The sequence below is a fragment of the Pteropus medius genome, unplaced genomic scaffold (genome assembly GCF_902729225.1).
Source record: "Pteropus medius unplaced genomic scaffold, Ma_sr-lr_union100, whole genome shotgun sequence".
NCBI classification, from domain to species: Eukaryota; Metazoa; Chordata; class Mammalia; order Chiroptera; family Pteropodidae; genus Pteropus; species Pteropus medius.
In genome coordinates this window covers 99097-119858 of record NW_024343151.1, presented here as the reverse complement: position 1 = coordinate 119858, position 20762 = coordinate 99097, and the positions used below count along the sequence as shown (strand labels likewise).

At 34.1% G+C, this 20762-nt stretch overlaps 3 protein-coding genes across 3 annotated transcripts; all 3 read right to left on the bottom strand.

Moving 5' to 3' along the window:
• Positions 1-4481: 4481 nt before the first annotated feature.
• Positions 4482-5435, bottom strand: LOC120606092 (olfactory receptor 8J2-like). The gene has a single exon (XM_039867204.1). It carries the CDS (start codon positions 5433-5435, stop codon positions 4482-4484), a length of 954 nt encoding a protein of 317 aa, XP_039723138.1.
• Positions 5436-11991: 6556 nt separating this feature from the next.
• On the bottom strand, positions 11992-12999 carry LOC120606082 (olfactory receptor 5T2-like). The gene has a single exon (XM_039867197.1). It carries the CDS (start codon positions 12946-12948, stop codon positions 11992-11994), a length of 957 nt encoding a protein of 318 aa, XP_039723131.1. The 5' UTR covers positions 12949-12999.
• Positions 13000-19460: 6461 nt separating this feature from the next.
• On the bottom strand, positions 19461-20423 carry LOC120606091 (olfactory receptor 8K3-like). Its single transcript, XM_039867203.1, has one exon. The coding sequence runs from the start codon at positions 20421-20423 to the stop codon at positions 19461-19463; it is 963 nt and encodes a 320-aa protein (XP_039723137.1).
• Between the last annotated feature and the right edge of the window lie 339 nt (positions 20424-20762).

Genomic DNA, 20762 nt, shown 5'->3' with positions numbered 1-20762 from the left:
GAGCAACTTCCCAGCTTTTATCCTCAGGAACCACATGAAAAGAAATTTAATGTAAAGATATTAGGGGCAAAAGACATCCTAGCATTATGGTGCCATGGACATATGTGTCTAAGTCAAAGAATCTATTGTATATCATTTTGGCTTTGCCATCGACTTGCAAATATCACTATAGCATACACATTTTTCTCCCCATTTCTTGTCACTTTGCGCCACCTGTGACTTGGCCTATATCTACGTTAGACTTTCTCTAGAATGCTGACAGCTTCTCATATCATTTTCTTAAATTGATTGGGGTGTGACATTGGGTAATAAAATTATATAGGTTTCAAGACCATCTCAAGTGTTTTACTTCTTTTTCTGAGGGCAAACTGTCTTGAGAGCCTGCTCTGTCCATATGCAAAGCAGGCTGAAAGTGCCTGAGATTTAACGTGTCAAGCAATCCACCACTGATAACGGACACGAATCATTGATAAACACCCAAGCTTTCCTAGCCTTCTAGAAGATCCCTGAAGGACACTTCACAGCACCTGAAATGATAAAAACTTAGCTACTTACAGCAGTAATGTACGCTCTATTCAAACTTCACTGGCTTCCTCCCTTCCCAGTCCTTACTTCCTTATTTCCTCATGTTTGCTCCTGAAATAACCTACCAAATAAACATAACATACCCAAGTCTTCACCTCAGGGTTTGCTCTTGGGTTATTGTGTAAATTCCAGTCTCTTACAGGGTATTAGTAAAACAAGGTCACAAATATCTATAGCACAAATGAAACTCTGCATGTTAATAAAAGATAGTGAATATATCACATTGCTAAATAATTGGAGGTCTTATCAGAAACCTATTAGTAATTGAGGCACAGGTACTCACGGAGCATCTGTAATTTTGTCCCGACCATCAGCATTTTGCTTAGACAACATTGTAGGTGGAGCTTTCAAAAAATGTTTATACCAACCTCAGAAGATTTATGATTTAGTGTCCTCATATCAATATCAAAATCATAATAGAAATTAGAAAGCTTATAACCCTCAAAGAACAAAATAAGTGTGAAAAAACTCGTTAGTAGAAAATATAGTGATAAAAGTTATTACTAATATGCGTGCTATAACTTACTGGGTCTGACATTGGTGATGATACTCATTTCTCAAATTTAATTGAAGACTGGCATCAAAAATTGTCACTGCAGCTAATCTAGTGATCAGACGATCATTGCCATCTGCTCACCTAAAATAAAGTATGGCTTTCTGTTTCCCCACATGATGAGTAACTTGAGTGCAGTCAGAAGAATTTATGATTGCTTCTCTCCTTTGAGATTCTCCCTTGGGAGCTTGACTGCAAGTTCTTGCTTATTCCCAAACATTGGAGAACAGGAAATTATGCCAGAGTCTTGGTTAATTATTCATGGTACCTTTGATTTTCCTATTGACAGAGTGTTTTTTACATATAAAGCATCTACATTACTTTGTTATTTGTTTATTTTTTACTACATCACTAAAATATCTGGATGTAAGTATATTTTTTGTTAGATATGTGTTTTATTAATCCATAAATTACTTCATATTCAGCATATTCCACAATGGTTTCTTTACAAGATTTGTCTGAGGATGAAGACAGAACTCTTTAAAAATGTCCAATAGTATTTTAAAAATCCAGAAGGAATAAAAATTAAGAATATATGTGTTACTCGTGTTTTTTTAATATAAATGACTAAATTGAGTTAATGATACCCTCATTCCATATCCATAATTATCATCAGTCTTTATTTTGTATTTTTATTTCAATTTCCCATCTCCACATTAGGGAAGTCAATTATGTCTTTTAAAAAGAACACAGGCATATAAAGTAAATATAATGTATGTTTCAATGTGCATATCTATGTTGTTATGTAATTCATTTTGATACCTAAATATTCTCACTCAAGTAAAGGTTTTTGAAGTATATTCATTTTAGTACATGCACAACAGTATTTTGCTCACTTCCATTTAATAAATTGCTCTCTAATCTGGGTCTATTCCCATTTAATATATGTTTGTCTCCATAGTAATAAGAATTAATTTACCAATTCTTAAAATCTACATGTATCACCACAGTTAACACCTTAGAGTGTGTTCCCACTGACCCTTGAATGAACATATCCGTGGAATATCTCCTGGAGTAGTATGCTGATTTAAGAAAAATGAGCGCATTTAATTTATTTAAATAAGGATAAATCTGTATAACACTTCTTTTTTCAATATACCTTGTACCATCAATATACAAGAATTTCATGCTCTTGATATCTAACTTATAAATACATATTGCTCGCTCATATAAAGGATTCCAATAAATAATTAAATCAGATTTAACTTTTAGAGTGAATATTGTCTTGCTTGTCTTATGACCATATTTTTAACAAAAATCTATACTTACCTGGATTTGAAAGAGAAAGGTGCAATAAGCATAATATATGTCAAGAAAAAAGTTTAAAAATTATAACGGGTGAATAAACACATAAGTTGAATATTTGAATGTCCATAGCAATGTTAAGAATGACAGTTTGGATACTGCTGATGAAGTAGTTACTGAAGTGACACAAAATACTGACGTCCACCCAGTAGCATCTGGTTGGCTGACGATCAGATGTCTTTACTTTCCTCCTGGGCACGTGGCTAGAATTATTAATAATATACTTTCATGACTTCATGTATCAATCACTTTTTATGATTATGTAGACATTAATAATCTTTATCATTCAGTAATATATTCTTTTGGATCTTTGCCATGTATATTTTATAAAGTGTGTTTTAAAAATCGTTAGTAACCTTTTCTGACCATTACTGCTCAAACTGCTTTAGTTGTTAGAATCGCTTTATAAGAAGTATATATTTTGATATTTAGTTATATATTATATAATTTAATATTCAGTTTGGTAAGCTAGTTAACCCAAATGCATGTTCATTTTGTGAGATGAAGTAAAGTATTTGTTATCACAGATGTTTTTGTCAACAAAAGTGCTCCAACCCAGATAATGGTTGTTGTTTATAAAAATATTTTTCCAAGTACGAAAGAGTCAAACTAATCCTATACAGAAGCTTGGAATAGAAAGTGACAAGGAGGGCCATCATTGATGGAAGTATCTCAGGCTTCATAAAGGAATAGCTGTGTTTATTAGAACGGAAGAATATTTTTATAGTCTTTCAATGAAATACTGGAAAAAAAAATCAGAAGTAAGAAAGAGTAAGAGCTAGGAGGCAGCATGATGGTTTAAGGTTAGTGAAATATTTGAGAAGGGCATGTGGGAAGTTCTTTTGCAGTGTGATCGTGAAGTTACTTTAAGAATAAGGAGGCCTGATGCTATTTGACCTCCTTGCAGACATGTCTGCAGTGAATCGACTTCATTTTCAAATGATTTCTTTGAAAGGGCTTTTTCATTTCCATGGAGATAGAATTTTACCTTTGTGGCTGAGGAAATTTTACCTTTGACATTAAAAAAATTCAATTTTACTTTTGAAATTAGAAAGTCCTGAATTCTGTCCATTTCTATTATCTTTACTTCCCATGTCACACTCCCTCTTCCTCACTCCATTTTATGTTAGCAGTGTATTACATGTACAGGCAGAGGCATAGCACACAATGACTGTTAACTTATTTTTTTCCCTTGGTCGAGTGTAGTGAGTGCCATTGAGAATCGTCGTCACTTTCAAGACAATTACATGTTGTTGGTCTAATAACATTTGACTCCAAAACACACTGAACAAAAATTATAAATGATTTCATAACAAAGAAAATTAATTCTACACAATAGTTTTTAGTATGAAAATATAACAGGAAAAAATTTATTTTACACCATCGTTTGATGCATATCAACAGTTTGCTTTGTTTACGTGCACCAAGTGAGGTGGAGAGAAAGTAGAATCTCCTTTTAGATACGCTTTTCAGTCTGTTTTGCCACATGTCTTATTTCCATGTATACGTAAGCTTTTTAATTTCCTTTTTATTTTCACTTAGCAGCTTATTTTTGTTACATAAATTTGTTTTTAGCACAAGATAAAAAATAATGGGTCCAAAATTAATGGATACAACGGGTCCAAAATTGATAGATAAAATGCTGCAAAAATAACAATACTTTTACCAGTTGAACAAAAGATATCCGTGGCAAAGTAGACGAACTTACATTGACCACTTTCAGAGAAATGAGTCTCGCTTACCTCCGCCACCACCTATCAGGCCTTCTCTGCTTAGAAATGATAAAAACTCTTCAGAAAATTCCCTTTCACTTTAATCTGTATCTTCAAATTATTGTTCATTACTCATATAACTGGATTTTCCATGGTCAAATAATGCATTATTCTAAAGAGAAAACTGAGTACTTGAGGTTGGAATACAAAGGATGAAGATTTTTCCCATTGAAATTAAAGAGATTTTCAACTATTTATTGACTCTTCACTGAACAGTAGGATTTTCAGGAGTAAAGGGAAATACTTAAATGACGATAGCTGTCATTTTAAACTGACATGGGTTTGATAGATTGACGTGGGTTATCCAGTAATCTCTTCAATGCGTCCTTCACATCTTTGTTCCTTAAGCTGTAAATGAGGGGATTCAGCATTGGTATCACTAGCGTGTAGAAGACCGAGGCCATTTTATCCGTATTTAATGAGTGGTTGGTCCTCGGTTGCAAATACATGAAGAGAAGAGTCCCGTAGAACACAGTGACAGCCGTCATGTGAGAAGCAAAGGTGGAAAAGGCTTTTCGTCGCCCCTCTGAGGAACGTATCCTCAAAATGGCAAGGATGATATTGCAGTAGGATATTAGAACAATAATCATAGAGAAAAACAAATTGGTCCCCGAAAAGGTAAACACAGCTGTTTCTGGAATGTAGGTATCAGAACAGGACAATGCCAACAAAGGGATGTTATCACAGTAAAAATGGTTGATTACATTGGAAGAGCAATAGGACACAGAGAATACACAGGAAGAGACAGTGAGTGCTGTGGTCAGACTGTGGAAGTACGTGAGGGACACCAGCAGAAGGCAGATCTGTGGAGACACCACCACCATGTAGCGCAGGGGGTTGCAAATAGCCACGTAGCGGTCATAAGCCATTGCGGCCAGCATGAAAATCTCGGCCACAATACAAACTAAGAATCCACCCAGCTGGGCTGCACATCCATAGTAAGATATAGTTTTTTTTGAAATGAAGAAGTTAACCAGCATTTTAGGGGCAATGACAGTAGAGTTTCCAAGATTGATGATGGCCAAATGTCGGAGGAAAAAGTACATAGGAGTCTGAAGTTGAGAGTCGATACTGGTGAGGGTGATGATGCCCATATTCCCTGCCACGGTCAGCCCATAGATGACCAGGAAAACCAAGAAAAGAGGAATCTGGAGTTCTGGACTATCTGAGACTCCCATAAGAACGAACTCAGTCACCTGAGTGAGATTCCCTGGAGCCATTGACTTTGTCACTTTCATCATTGAATGAGGAAAACAAAGAGATTAATAGACAATGAAATAGTGTTTGTTAGATGCCAGATTATTAAACGTTTAAGTGTTCAGAGATACTTAAATTTTCAGATTTTGCTTCTCACTCAATTTCTACCACATTGCTCTGTTTCAGCGGCGCACGAACTCCATCTTAATACTGTTCCTTCTTAGTATCATTCAGAAACTTGTGTCCTCTTTGACGACATTTTGTTTCTTCTACTAAATCAGCCAGTCCTTCCCTTTATCACTCTGACTTCTAGTTGTTCTAAGTCTTCTCTATTATTTTATTCTGGTAAGAATTCCTCCCCTTTCAAGCTTTTACATTTTCCTTTAAATTGTTTAAGATCTTTTTTATTTTTTCAAAGTTATTACTTACAGTTTTGATTTGTTAAAATTTGATCACTTTAAGTGGATAGAGAAGTGATAGGGGAGACTGCTATCATTGCTTAGTGTGTAATGTACTGTGACCAGCACTGAGCTTGGCATTTTGAAACAAGGTTCTCCTTATTCTGCAGGAGTATCCTAGAAGGTGGATGTAATTATTTGTATATCTGATTAGACAATTGAGGCTCAATGAAATAAGTTATTTGAAGAGTCTGTATAAGATATTTGTTAATGGAAAGGTATCATGGTTTTGTTTTATGTGTTTTGTTTGCCTGTTTGGTTGGTTAGTTGTTTATTTGCCTGTTACTTCGCTAATTACCAGCTATGTGTTTTTTCAAGTATTTCTATTGTGTTGTGTGAATTAAATGAGATAGTACACACATATAGGTCAGTTAGCAGAGTCTGCTAACAATAAATACAAAATAATTGGTACCAATACTTATTATTATTAACATGTTTTGAGTAATTTTTTAAACAGGATTTTTGTTTTTTATTTCAGTCTCAGTAACCTATTCTGTCTGACTGAGTGCTTTAATAGTTGACATAGAAATATCAAAAGAATTACTATTTTGCATCTTCAAAAACCTGAAATACATTATATGTTATCTACAATCTAATTCTCTTAACTCTGGTGTGTGTTTGTCTTAATTCAAAGATGCTTAATTTTGTGCACCAAATACATGTCTGATGAGCTCATCTGATGGTGTTGTAGCAGTTCTCCACACATCTTGTCTTCCAACACTGCATCTGAAAAGAACTGCACAAGTAAGCTCTTGCTGGAAAACACTGTGGCATCATTCGCTTTGATCAAAATATTCCCTTCTCGTTTGCTACACGTCAAGCAACTTCGTACATATTTCACTCTGAGGCAATATATTTGATCAACTTATCCTTAATTTTACAAAAATAGAAAAAGCATCAACAATAGCAATTATTAATTGTCTACTATTAATTCGTTTGTTTCCTTACCTGTTATGAATTCTATCGTCTACTGAAATTTAACTGATAGCAAAGCTAGGGTTGCTTTTTATTCTTATAATTACATGCCACTGAAATAAAGTTTCTGATAAAAGCAATTTTAATTTCATATAAATTGCTTTTTCAAATGTTTTTTAAATTAAATTTATTGTGATGACATTTTTAATAAAATTATAAAGGTTTCGAGTATACAATTCAATAATATGTCATCTGTATATTGCATATTTGACTTTGGGTGGTAAATTCACTATCAAATTTGTTTTTTAACGTAAACATTTTATAGGACTACTAAAATAACATCCTCAGGAAAAAATGTCAAATACAACTAATGTTACTCATTTGACCTTTCAATTTGGAAAAGAAATGATATTGTAAACAATTTTTAAATATCTTCTGATATGATTTCAAGAGTATGTTCCATTGATTACTAACTGTAGACTTTGTCTTAAATTTATTTAGACATCAGTTATGCTAGGAACGAGCACTGCATCCTGATTGAGCTTCCAGTGTCCACCAGAAACATAGAGACGAACTATTGACCCCAGCGAAACTTGGTCTTTCTTGAAGACATAGATCTTATGTGACAAACAATTAAGAATCTTCCTGACTGGCACAGAGTGTTCTCTAAAACATCTATCAATTCTGCCAGTTCTATGACAACAAACATTCCTTTTTATATTAAGATGAAATATACTCCCTGTAATGACTATTCATTATTCTATATAAATGCTCAAGCAGTCTAATTTATCAGTAGTGTCACTGTATACTTTTGTTTAAGTTGGATCAGCATCACTTTTAGTTATCAGAGATGCAAGTCTCTTGGAAAAGAGAACAGAGCGGATATCATTTTGGAATTAATAAAGCTTCCAAGATACTGGTCCGCACACCCACAATTAGTAGTAAGTAAAGTATTTGGTTTACCTCATCTATACACAGGCATCTGCTGAGACTCACTCCTAAGGTTCCTGCACGAAGCATGCTAAAGAGTTTTACAAGTGTCTGAAGTCCCCAAAGACATTCCCACTGAAATATGTTTGTATATGGTCCTGGTCCCTGAACATGAGATCCAGAATCCCCAGATCAAGTTCTGATTCCCCAGGGAAAGAAGACAAATTAAATGCTCGTTAATCAAGTCTCCATGTGAAAATTGTACCCAAAGAAAGAAAAATGTGGAGACAGCCTAGGGACTCTCCTCGATATTCATACTTAATAAGAATCACATGCAATGATGCCATGCTTCGTGTGTTTTGAATTGTAGCCCTGTATCTCGGAGTGTTGTTGCTGGGCCCAGGATGGAGAAAATATAACAAAGCACAGTGCTCTAGCCCCAGTGTTCAATTTCAGTGTGAATATGGGGAATACATTAAATGGAAAGCCTCTCTTTTTTGGATCAGGAACATGCCATGGTATACTTGCCAGAAATATCAGATGACAGGCAACATAAAATCAAAATATAAATAGTTATAAGCAAACTGATATAAATGTTTTTATTAAATTAATAAGGTTCCCATAATGAACCTGATCTTACTTATAGTTTTTAATTAAAGTTATTTATTTAAAAACATATTTTATATAACCTTGTGACCTTTTCTCAAACATAAATATTTTAATTAAATATACTAATTTTTAATTTTTCTTTTTGTGAGGTATTTTCTAGTCTCTGAGCTTTATAAGTGAAAAGGGCATGTCTAAATAGTTTTCCTTTGTATTAACAGCCTCTATAAAATAATACCCAGGTAAAAGTAGATGTTCAAAAAATATTTCAAAAGACTGATTGACTGATGGAATGAATGATAAATGAATGAATGAATGGAATGAATGATAAATGAATGAATGAATGAATACAATATCCACCTTAAAATTCTGCAATAAAATATGAGGATTTTGTTTCCAGGGCCATAATCTGTCTTTACTGTGATTTTAGCTTTGATAAAGAAGTAGTAACAACCGGCATATTGTTCCCTAGAGTATTCTCTACTCCAGGGCACAACACAGCTATTTTTTCTTCATTTGGTGTTCCTAATATTTAATAAGGTTGTAGCACATGCTAAGATCTAAAATTAATGAGGCAAAAGACAAATTGTGGCCAATAAAGAGAAAATTACAAAGCTTATTACCATCCTCAAGTTCTCATTACAATATATTTAAATCCTTGAGGTTCTTCCCAAAGCCTAAACAGCCACGTGAAGTTTTTGTGGTAGCTTCCTCTGTCCATTGTGTAGTGCCCTCATGTGACTGAAGATATGGGCTGTATTATGATTCATTTGATACTTCATTCTCTCACAAGCTCTGCCAACTTCTCCATCTGTTTAGCATTCCTAGAATATTATAAAGATTTTAAAAAAGAAACTATTTCTTTTATAATTTTTGCTGTTATTGACACTTTTTTTACAACTTGACTTCTCATTCAAATCTTATTCTTTATTGTATAAGAGTTCTATTTTCCATTTTCTAACAGAATACGCTATTTAAAACATCCCTTGGTCAAGCAGACAAAACTTTAAGACAATACCATCACTGAACCACAAAATCTCACCTTTCAAAATATTTATGAGGCATACACACACATCTACATGCACACAAACATAAATATGTAGAAAAACGACATTATAGATAATATGTTTTCATTGCCCACATTAAATAATAGTTTTATCTAATAAGATTTATTATTTTCAAGTAATACATAATTACATAAAAACTAAATTTCCATTGATTCAATACTCATTCTCAGGCCCTCTACCCCACCTAGAGGCAACAACTATCAACTATTATAACCTTTCACTATTTTTCCAAATCGTTTTCTTTATTTTTATTGTGCTAAGAACGCTTCACATGAGATCTACTCTTGTAACAAAATTTTAAGTATATGATAGAGTAATGTTAAGTATAGGTACAGTGATACATAATGGATCTGTAGAATTTAATCATCTAGCATAACTGAAACTTTTCACTTATTGAATAGCAACACCCATTTTCCTGTTCCTGCAACCCCTAGCAACTACCATTCTACTCTCTGCTTCTATGTGTTTTACTATTTTATATACTTCTCATAAATAGTATCATGCAGTATTTGTCCTTCTATGACGAGCTTTTTTATAGTATATTGTCCTCAAGTAACATCCATGTTCTTTTTTCAATAAAATGCATTTATTCTTATATATACATTATACTATATATAATTGCTAGTTATATGGTTTTAAAAATATATAAGTGAATTTAAGATGTTTACATCATTCTGTGCTTGGTATATATATTGCTTAACTATCTTACTTTGAGATTTAATTATCTTGATTGTTATGCATTTGGTTCATGTAATTAAATTAGATAAGCATTTTGGTTGCTTCTGAATCTTTTCTGTAACAGACAATAATGAAGTTTACATATTTTTATTCTTTACTTGATAGTCCCAGACTTTGTAATGTTTGCTAATGTTATGAGTGTGGAATATTGTTTTATATCTTTTTACACTCACATTTTCCAGATCATTATTAAAGTTAAGTGTATGCATTGGTCTAAAAATGTTTCTTCTTTTGTGAATTGCCCATGTGTATTCTTTGTCCATAGTTCTATAAAATTGTAGTCCAGCATTTATTAATTTAAAAGATGCATAATTATATCTATTTTCTTTGTCTATCGCTAGTTCTTTTGGTGTATTTATGTTTTATTTTTAAATTCAGAACTTTATAATAATAAAGCGTAAAGCATCTATCTCTGTGATTTTGAGTTGTCTCTAAAAATCCTTTCAATGCCAAATCTCTTTCTCTCTCACAAACACACACACACACATATCAGGGCATTCCTCATCTTATGATTGGATATGCAAAGATAATGAATATCAGTGACCATTGTTTAGTTTTTACTTTGTAAGGAAGAAACCATGTGAATAGTGGAAAAAACCTCAAAACAGTAAAAAATAAATGCAGCGAGTCTATGGTATAAATACATAGCGGTTAGAGTATTCCATATAGAAATTGGGAGGTGTTTTTTAAATAAACTCAAATTCCTAGCAGATTGTCTTGTTGGATTAATAAATATGGATACCTCCTGCTGAAGAGAATATGTTTTCATAAAATAATAATTACAAGTTAATAAATAAAAATGAAAGAAAGGGAGGAAGGAAAGGAGAAAATAAGTTAAAATTGTTTTTGATAGAAACATACGTTTGCACTGAAAATGAAATCTGTTGGTAGCAGGGCTAAATGTGAATTTAGGAGAGACCCTCTTCTCTGCCTTGGTTCTTGTGCCTGGGCACTGAGCCGTGGTAGCAGGTGCTAGGGCATCACAGAGATGAAGTAACAAATTAGGGAGAAATGAACCCTCACACAAAGGATGGTAAGGACACTAGGAATAGGAAAACATTTTCTGTGGTCTCCGAGCCACGAGTTGTGGTTAGATTATTGACAAAGCATAGATTATTGCCTCTGTGGTGGCAGAGAAGCATTCACTCTCCCTCTGACAATTGACCGTTTCTATAGTCAGCCACAAAGGCCTGACTCTGCAGCTGGAATCTCAGCCTCAAGATTGAGCCTCCAGGTGCGAGCCTCATGTTGGCTGTGCTCTTTGCTGCAAGACTTCTTGGCCCAGATGTGGCCCAGATGCTCATTTTAACCGATTCTGGAATAAATAGAAACCTCCAATGTTCAAAAAAAAAAAACAAAAAAAGAGTGGAGCAGAGTGCTTTGCACTGGAATCAGACAGCAATGACTTTATGGAAAGTGTTCTGGGCTAAAGTGAGCTGTGTTTTTTTGATATTGATTAGGTGGATTTTGATTAAGCTAGCCAGATAAATTTATAATGTTATTTACAACTGCAACTATTGGAACTTATGTACATTGCTACATGGAGGTGAAAAGAAAAAATATACAACATCCTAAAGTAATGATTATGTATATATATGTCTGTGTGTGCGCATTTGTGTTATAACAATCAGTATCAGCATCACATACATATATGTGTGTACATATATATCTCAGGAAGAACACAGTAAGAAGAAAGTTGATGATGGTGATTTTTTACATCTAATGACAGCATAGGTAGATGGTTGAATATGATTTTTATTTTAAAATGTCCAGGAAGACAAAAATATATTAATAAAATAAAACAAAATGTTTTAATCATACCTCTTAAATACTGAGGCACAACATATCACTCACAATTTTTAAATTTATTTTTTACTGTAAAAAGATACTTTATTGATAAGCCAATTTTTCCTAAGCACTCTTTTCATGGCCTCTTTCACATCTTTGTTCCTCAGACTGTAGATGACAGGATTCAGCATGGGAATCACAATGGTGTAAAATATCGACACTATCATGTCATGGTCCAAAGCATAGCTGGAACTTGGTCTCACGTACATGAAGAGAACTGTACCATGAAAAATGGACACTCCAGTTAGGTGAGAGCCACATGTAGAAAAGACCTTCCGTCTCCCCTCAGCAGAATGCATCCTCAGAATGGCCAACAGGATGAAAGCATAGGAGATCAGAATAATCAGGATAGTGACTATCTCAATAGAGCCCGCAAAATAGAAAAGAAGAAGCTGGTTCATGTGAGTGTCTGAACAGGAAATAGCAAGAAGAGGAGGGATGTCGCAAAAGACATGCCTAATTTCATTGGATGCACAGAAGGATAGGCTAAATGTGGCCACTGTGTGTATAATAGCATGCAAAAAGCCTCCAACATAGCAAGCAATGATGAGTGGCACATAGACTCTGGGTGACATGCTTACTGAGTACAGGAGAGGGTTGTAGATTGCTACATAGCGATCATATGCCATTGCGGCCAGGAGAAAGCATTCTGTGGTCCCAAAAGTAACAGCGAGAAACATCTGTGTTGCACATTCAAGGATTGAAATGACTTTATTCTTTGACATAAAATCTACCAACATATTTGGGGTAATTACGGAGGAATAGCAGGCATCCACGGATGACAACACACTCAGAAAACAGTACATGGGGTTGTGAAGTCGGAAATCCCCCATGACCAGTACAACCAGTCCTAAATTTCCTATCAAAGTAAAGAGGTAAATTGCTAGAAACAAGAAGAATAAGATGATTTGCAGTTCAGGCTTGTCCGTGAAACCTTTCAGTACAAACATGGTAACTTCAGTGACATTCTGCATGGTGATTCCTCATGGGACAAAGTTAAAGAGATTTGGAAAATTACAATTCATTTACTACAAAAAGAATAAGCAAAATAGTGACAATATTGTGACACAAGGGGAAATATGCTATCTCCTCATATGTATCTGTTGACAATGTAAAGGTTCCCAGGTGCAGAACAGGAAACAGTGACAAGACAGAGGAGTAAGGTTTTATGCCACTCACTGCAAAATCAAATGGAAAAGATCAGTGTTCACTCACTGGATGAATTCATGTCATTTCTAAAGGCATCACATCACCTGGTTAATCAGGTCACCACAGCATTCTATTAGCTGTTTTTCTATTAAATCACATTAAAACAGCAAGTGTTTGGCTGAAAAATAATTTCCCTTTGACTTGTAAACCCATGAGGTAGAATATCAGGTACAGCACATTGGAATAGAATAAATGTCAGCATTCTAGACCTTTCAGTAATTGTATACAATTATTTGCTATCATCTACCATCCTGCAGAATGAGGACATTTATATTTATTTTATAATATTAGAGTAAATACTGCAAAACAAAATCTGTCAATAAAATTAAATCTTTACAATTTTGTTAAATAGAGAATGTGCTTAAATTTGGTTGATGCTACAGAGTAGTGACAATCTAAATTGTAACATTTTATGGACTCTTCTCTAAAACTTTTGTAACTCTTTTAGACCTTCTTAGTTATATCTAAAAGAACTCATCAAGGTTTTTTCCAGATAATGGCCCACAATTTAATTGAGCCGAAATAAAAAATGAAATACAGCGTAACAGGCCTGAGAAAAAATGAAATACTGACATTTGAAACAATATGGATAGATCTTGAGATAGTCATGTTAAGGAAAATAAGTCTGACAGAAAAAGTCGAAAACCACATGGTTTCACTCATATGAGGGATATAGTTCTGAAAACAACAAACAAGTTAGATGAACAACATTCATAGATGCAGATAACAGTTTAGTGGTTACTAGAGGGAAAGGGGTTTGGGGGAGGTAGAAAAGGGTAAAGGGGTCAAATGTATGGTGATGGAAGTCTTGGCTTTGGGTGGTGAATACACAAAGCAATATACAGATGATGGAGTATTGAATTACAGACTTGAAACCTATATAATTTTATTAACCAATGTCACCCTATTATATTTAATAAAAAGGTTAATGGAAAAATATATTGTGGTCTTAAAAGACACTTAAGCCATACAAATCTGTTGAAATATATGGATCTTACTTGGATCCTGATTCAAATAACCTATAGGACGAAGGACATGCATAAGGATTCTTAATATTAAGAAATTTTTTAAAAATTTAGCAGCGATAATGATGATGTGCTTAGGTTTATAAAACAGTTATTATTGTTAGAGACACATAATGAAATGCTTATGGATGAAACTGTAAATACTCAGGATGGTGGAAGCTGGGAGAGAGGACTGGCCATGTTTATAGATTGCTGAAACAGAGTGATGGGCACATGGGAATTCATCATACCATTCTGTCTGCTTTTACTGCATGCTCAAAATTTTTCAAAATAAAAAAGAAACAGACCTAAGAATAAGAAAGAAATGAAATTAAAACTTTGATGAATATGATGAAATCTATTTATAAAAAACGTGATCAGCAGTCACAAGAGAAAATCAGCCCCAGTACAATTCTTGACATCTATCTGTTCAATGATAAGTCTATTTAAGACAAAGAGCATAGGACTTAGATCTGAAAGTGTGTGTTTATTGGCCAGGTTCATTATTAAAAGTCATGTGTGATACGGGGCTTTCTCTCCTAAGTTTACTCCTCTTTAGAATAATAATATGTTTAAACGACCAAACCGACATAATAAGATACAACGAGGTAGATTATTTAAATGTATTGAGCAATAAATATATGAAGTAATTTCCTTTAAGTATGCCAATATTTGGTTACAAATTTAAAATAACCATATAATTGAACTTTTTTCATCAGATGTATTTATTTTAAAACATTAGTAAATATTGGGCCACAAAATTAATATTATAACTAATCGTTGAAGAATATATATGGCCAAAGCTTGGAGACAGATATTTCATCCTTAAGTTGCATTTAAAATACTTGTTTTGTCATTATCAATACACACTGAAACATTCGTCTATCAGAATTAAATCCAATAAGTCATATTTTGATTATGATTTTTTCTCTCTACCCACACACAGATCACCATAATTCCTTTTGCTACATTACTACGGGTTTAAATTTACTTATATAAGTAAGATAGTGAAAGACTTCAATGTTAATCACTTAAGCTAAATTTTTCTTGAATCAGATATTTCTACGAGATGATAAAATAAAAGTGATTCTGGGTATAGTTAGGTCAGTGTTAAAATATACCAAAAGGACTCAGAGTTATAAAGTGAAAATGACTATGATTTCTGAAGAGTTTAATAACATAGAGTCAACTTTTAAAATGAATATCAAACCCCATCTGAAAATACTATTTTAATAGAAAGCAGACAATTCCAAATACCTTGGGCTCAACATTGAAATACTAAGTTTTTAACAGAGGAGAAAAATAATAATGGCCATGTATAGAGCACAGGCAGCAGGAAAAGACTTTTGGGCATGTTACTTTATTTCACCTTTCTGACAACTTTCACTGCTCGTAAGGACCAGAACCACGATCCAATCCCCGGGCTCCCTCACAGTGCAAGTGCTTTGCAGATTTTCAGTTTCCTGTACTATCACAGCTTCATTCTGTAGCTGAGTCCCGACCTGCACCTCCCAGTGAAATGAAACATGATTCTTGATATACATTTAGATAAATTTTAAACATTAAGACTAGAGAAACATGAAACAACAGTAATATGAAGTGACTTCATCACAAAGCTGGGAAAATAAATGGTAATTGATTGCTTCCTCATAAGAGCAAATTACAAGCCCCCAGGTAGCTGAGTAAGTCAAATGTTTTTGTGCCCTCCACTGATAAATTCTCTGTATTTTTCTTGCTTTAATTCGATCTGTCTTTTTCCATTGGAAAAATCAAAGCATACACTCTATGTGGAACACTCTTACTTAATTCTACAAAAGTACATTTAATATTTTATATTTTCTTAGTTTCATTTATTTACCCTTGCAATAGTCAACAACTAGAAAGTTTAGTAGTGGGGATTTCATAAGGCATTTGACCTTGAAATTTGAGGTCCCTCTTCATAAAATATTCTGCAAATGATTTGGAATTTTCTCTTACCTGTGGAACAGCAAAAGCGGGTTTACATACACTACGAATGTGATTAATTTAGATTATTTATATCCACTTACTCAGTTGTTGATGAAACCATAAGAAATGTCCCTAGGGGAATATGCCTCAATTATCTTCTGGTTCAAAATAGCAAAAGGATGATTTCTTCGATAATGAAAAAGAAAATGTTATTGGAATAATTTACTACATATTGATATTTATTGAATAAACAGTGTTTTAAGGCCTCTGATTATAAGGATGCTCTAGATTTGCATTTTCTTGATAATTAGTGAGTGATGTTAAGTATGCTTTCTTATTGGTATGCTGGCCATTTGTATGTCTTCCTTTGAGAACAGCCTATTCAAGGGGATTGCAAGCATTTTATCCTATTCTGTAGGTTCCCTTTTTATTGATTATTTCGTTTGTTCTGCAGATGGTTTGTAGTCAAGTGTTTTCTCATTTTATCTAATCTTGCTTTTGTTGTTTTTGCTCATGATTTCACATCCATGAAATTCTTGTCTAGTCCAAAGTCGTGAAGTTTTTCCATATATTTTCTTTCAGGAATCTTAAAGTTTCAGATCTTATGTTTAAATCTTTAAGCTACTTTTGTTCATGGTTTGAGAGAAGGGTGAAATTTCATTCTTTTGCATGTAGATATCTAGGTTTTCCAGCACAATTTGTTCAAGTGATTATCCTCTTCCCTGCGTGTATCATTGACAGCCTAGTTGAAGATCAATTGACCATATATAGGCGGGTTTATTTCTGGCCTGTCTTTTCTATTCCCTAGGTCTCTATGTCTATTTTTATGCCAATACCAGACTCTTTAATTACTGTAGTTTTGTAATATATTTTGAAATCAGTGTGACGACTCCAGCTTTGCTTAAGATTTCCTTGATATCATATGAACGTGAAAATTGTTTTCTTCTATTTCTGTAAAAATACCATTAGTATTTTGATACAAATTTCCATTGAATCTTTAGATCGTTTTGTGTAGTATGGACTCCAAAAGAAATTGAAAACTTATGCCCGTGCATAAGCCTGCACACAGATATTTATAGCAGCTTTATTTATAATCACCAAATTTATATAAATATTCATGTGCTATGCAATAATATTCATATATTGATATCCTAACTCCCTGTACTTTGGAATGTGACTATATTTGGTGACAAGGTCTTTGTAGAGATAATTAACTTAAAACGAGGTCTTTGTTTTGTATAACGTTCTTATTTTTTACACTTGATTAACTTTCTTTCTTTTTTTTTTTTTCTGCTTTGATGCTTAATTTTTGTGCCCAATGGCTAGGTTATGGTGCCTAGTTCTTTAGTCAAAGCTCTGTCTAGATGATGTTGTGAAGATTTTTTTTAAAGACAAAGTTAACATTTTAATCAATGCATTTGATTACAGCCGGTTATACTCCAAATGTGGGTGGGCCTTGTCCAATATTTGAGAGCCTTTAGAGCAGAGACTGGGTGTGTGTGTGTGTGTGTGTGTGTGTGTGTGTGTGTGTGTGATTTCAGATTTTGCTTTTATCATTTCGTAGATGGATACAGAGCAATGCTCACTTTTGGGTTAATTATTCTCCTCCACTGGAGTAGACCTTAATGAATTATGATTTTTTCTACTCTCTGTGCAACAAATTGGCACAATTCTTGCTTCTGTTTGAGTTCTGGGCACAGCTGTCTTTAATCCTTTTAGGTGAATTTTTTTCTCTTTAGTCTTAGGTGTTTGTTCACCAGTTGCCTGTGCTGATCAGTAGTTCTGTGGAGCAACTGAGAAGGATTCCTTGCAGAGATCCACTTTCCTTTCTCTATGAAGCTCCTTATCTTTGGTACTCTGTCTTGCAACTCAAGCTACCTTGATCTCACTGGACTCTCAACTCCGACTCTTCAACGGAATTCTTCTAGGTTTCACGTAAGTTTGCCCACATGGCAGTGCAGCCCGGGATCTCTCTTAGACCAGGAAGGATGGGCAATCATAGGAGTCACCTCATTTGTTCCTCATCTCTCAGGGAAACTGTCCTTCATCATCTGATGTCAATATTTTGAAAACTGTTGTTTCTTATATCTTTATGTTTTGTTGTAATTTTCTTCTTTCTTACATTAAATTCGGTCTCTATTACACCATATAAGTTGGAAGCAGAAAGAGTTTTCAACATGCTTTTAGATGAGCTCTGGAACTCATTTTTCTATTTTTTTTTAATTATTAATCTTTTTTTCAAGCTTCTAACAAACCACATAAATATGAAGAATGTTATTGACCTCTTCTTACAAATATGCCAAGGCTCTAATCGTTTCTCATTCTCTGACTTTCCATGCTGGCTTAAGCCTCTTCTCTCCCAAATTATCACGAATAAACTCCTGCAGGATTTCCCATTTCCAAGTCTTGGTATCCTATAGTCTATTATTTTCATAGCAGTCAGAGCCGTTATTTAATGAAAGATACATTAAATCACTCCTTCACTCTAAATCCTCCAAGGGTTCTTTTATCAATCAGAAGAAAGGGCAAGCTTTCTATATATAGTCTATATGGTCCTACTGGGTCAAATCTGTTACAAGTCTATCCTTATCTCCTCTAATTCCTAATTACATTTTATGCTCCGACCGTCTTTGACTCTGATGTTCCTTAACATAACATTGATATCGTCACTTAAGAACTATTTCATTGACAGCTCTCTCTCTGTGAAGCAGCAAAGCCTAGGTCTCTATCCTTCTCAAGTGTTCATTTAAATGTCATCTTCACAAAGGTCTCAATGATAATTTAGCTAAAATTTGAACTTCGTTCAGGTCATTTGCTTTATTTCATTTTCATATTGCTCAATACCATCTATCATACTATATAGCCCACTTCTCATTCTGTCTGTATTTTGTGTTTTCTCAAAGCTCCATAAAGGAGAGATTTGGGTTGTTAACTTAAGAATCCATGTTTATTTCCTCGATAAATACATTTGTATAAAATCGATCGGGAATCATTTTTATTGTCCTTTAACCATGTTAGGTACTACAGATATAATTGTGAATGTAATATACAGGCTGGCATTATAAAAACAAATATTTAATGGCAGCAAATAGACTACATGTGAGAATATGTAAGAATGGCATCTTATCAAAACTTGAGAGTAAAAATTACTATTTAAAGTAGGATCAGAGTGTACACATCTGTTAGTAATACATTACGTATGAAAATGATGAATGATTTTCTTTATTTCTGTACTTATCACATTGAATCTGGCTCATTCAAGGAGGTGAAAGCACATGGTTAAACAATCCAGTTATAATATACATTGACTAATACATAATCTCTTGCTAGCATATCTTACAATGAATTTTCAGTAGGATATTGGCACACATGTTCCAGGTTCTAGTCAGGGCATTTTTCACCACTTTGTTCCTCAAACTGTAGATCATGGGATTCAACATGGGTATCACCAAAGTGTAAAATAAAGAGGCCATTCTATCAGTATCAGATGAATTTTTGGACTTGGGCCGTGCGTACATAAAGAAGAGAGTACCATAGTATAGAACCACAACTGTCAGGTGCGATCCACAGGTGGAGAAGGCCTTGTGCCTGCCCTCTGCAGAGTGCATCCTGAGGATGGCAAGAAGGATCAGCATGTAGGACCCAAGGACTATCAGAAGAGTTGACACCAAAGTAAAAGCTGCAAATATGAGAATTATCAATTTAATTTCATATGTGTCTGAACACAGCAAAGATATCAATGGCAGACTATCACAGTAGAAATGCCTGATGACATTATACCCACAAAATGACAAAACAAAAATTTTTATGGTAATCAGCAAAGATAAAAAGACACTGTATAGATAGGATATTGCCACCAGCAAATGACATAATCTTTGTGACATGATGACTGTGTAGAGCAGAGGGTTGCAGATGGCCACATAACGGTCAAAAGCCATTGCTGAAAGAAGGAAAATTTCACTAGTAATAAACATACTGAAGAAAGAGAGTTGGGTAGCACACCAATTATAGGAAATTGTATGTTGATCTACCACCAAAGTTACTAGCATTTTTGGTCCTACAGCAGTCGAATAACCAAGATCGGTAAATGCCAGGTGTGTGAGGAAGAAGTACATGGGTGTTTGCAGCCTGGAATCCACCTTGCTGAGAATGATCAAGCCCAAGTTGCCCACCACTGAGACTGCATAAATGACAAGGAACACCCCGAAGAAGGGGGCCTTCAGCTCAGGGTGGTCTGTGATTCCCATGAGAATGAATTCTTTCAGTACTGTTACGTTTTGCTGTTCCATCTAGGCCATTAAGGGAAATTACTGTGGGGAAAACCATTAGAAGAGTCATTAGATTTCAGAAGATATCATCTGGTAACCTTTTAGTATGCAAACCCATCATGGTCACTCAAATCCAAGGTTTTTAATAGCAACGATTTAAATTGAGACTCACCTCCATCAGTAAATGTCGAACCAAATTTAAAAACTATTGTAACCTAACATACATAGTAACTATTTTAATTTTTGTGCCACATATTGCTTATCACTGTAAAGTATAAACAATCCTTTATAGTTCTGTCAATAGAATATCATTAGAAACACAAAGAAACGTAGACTCATACAATAGTTCAGTGGTTATTC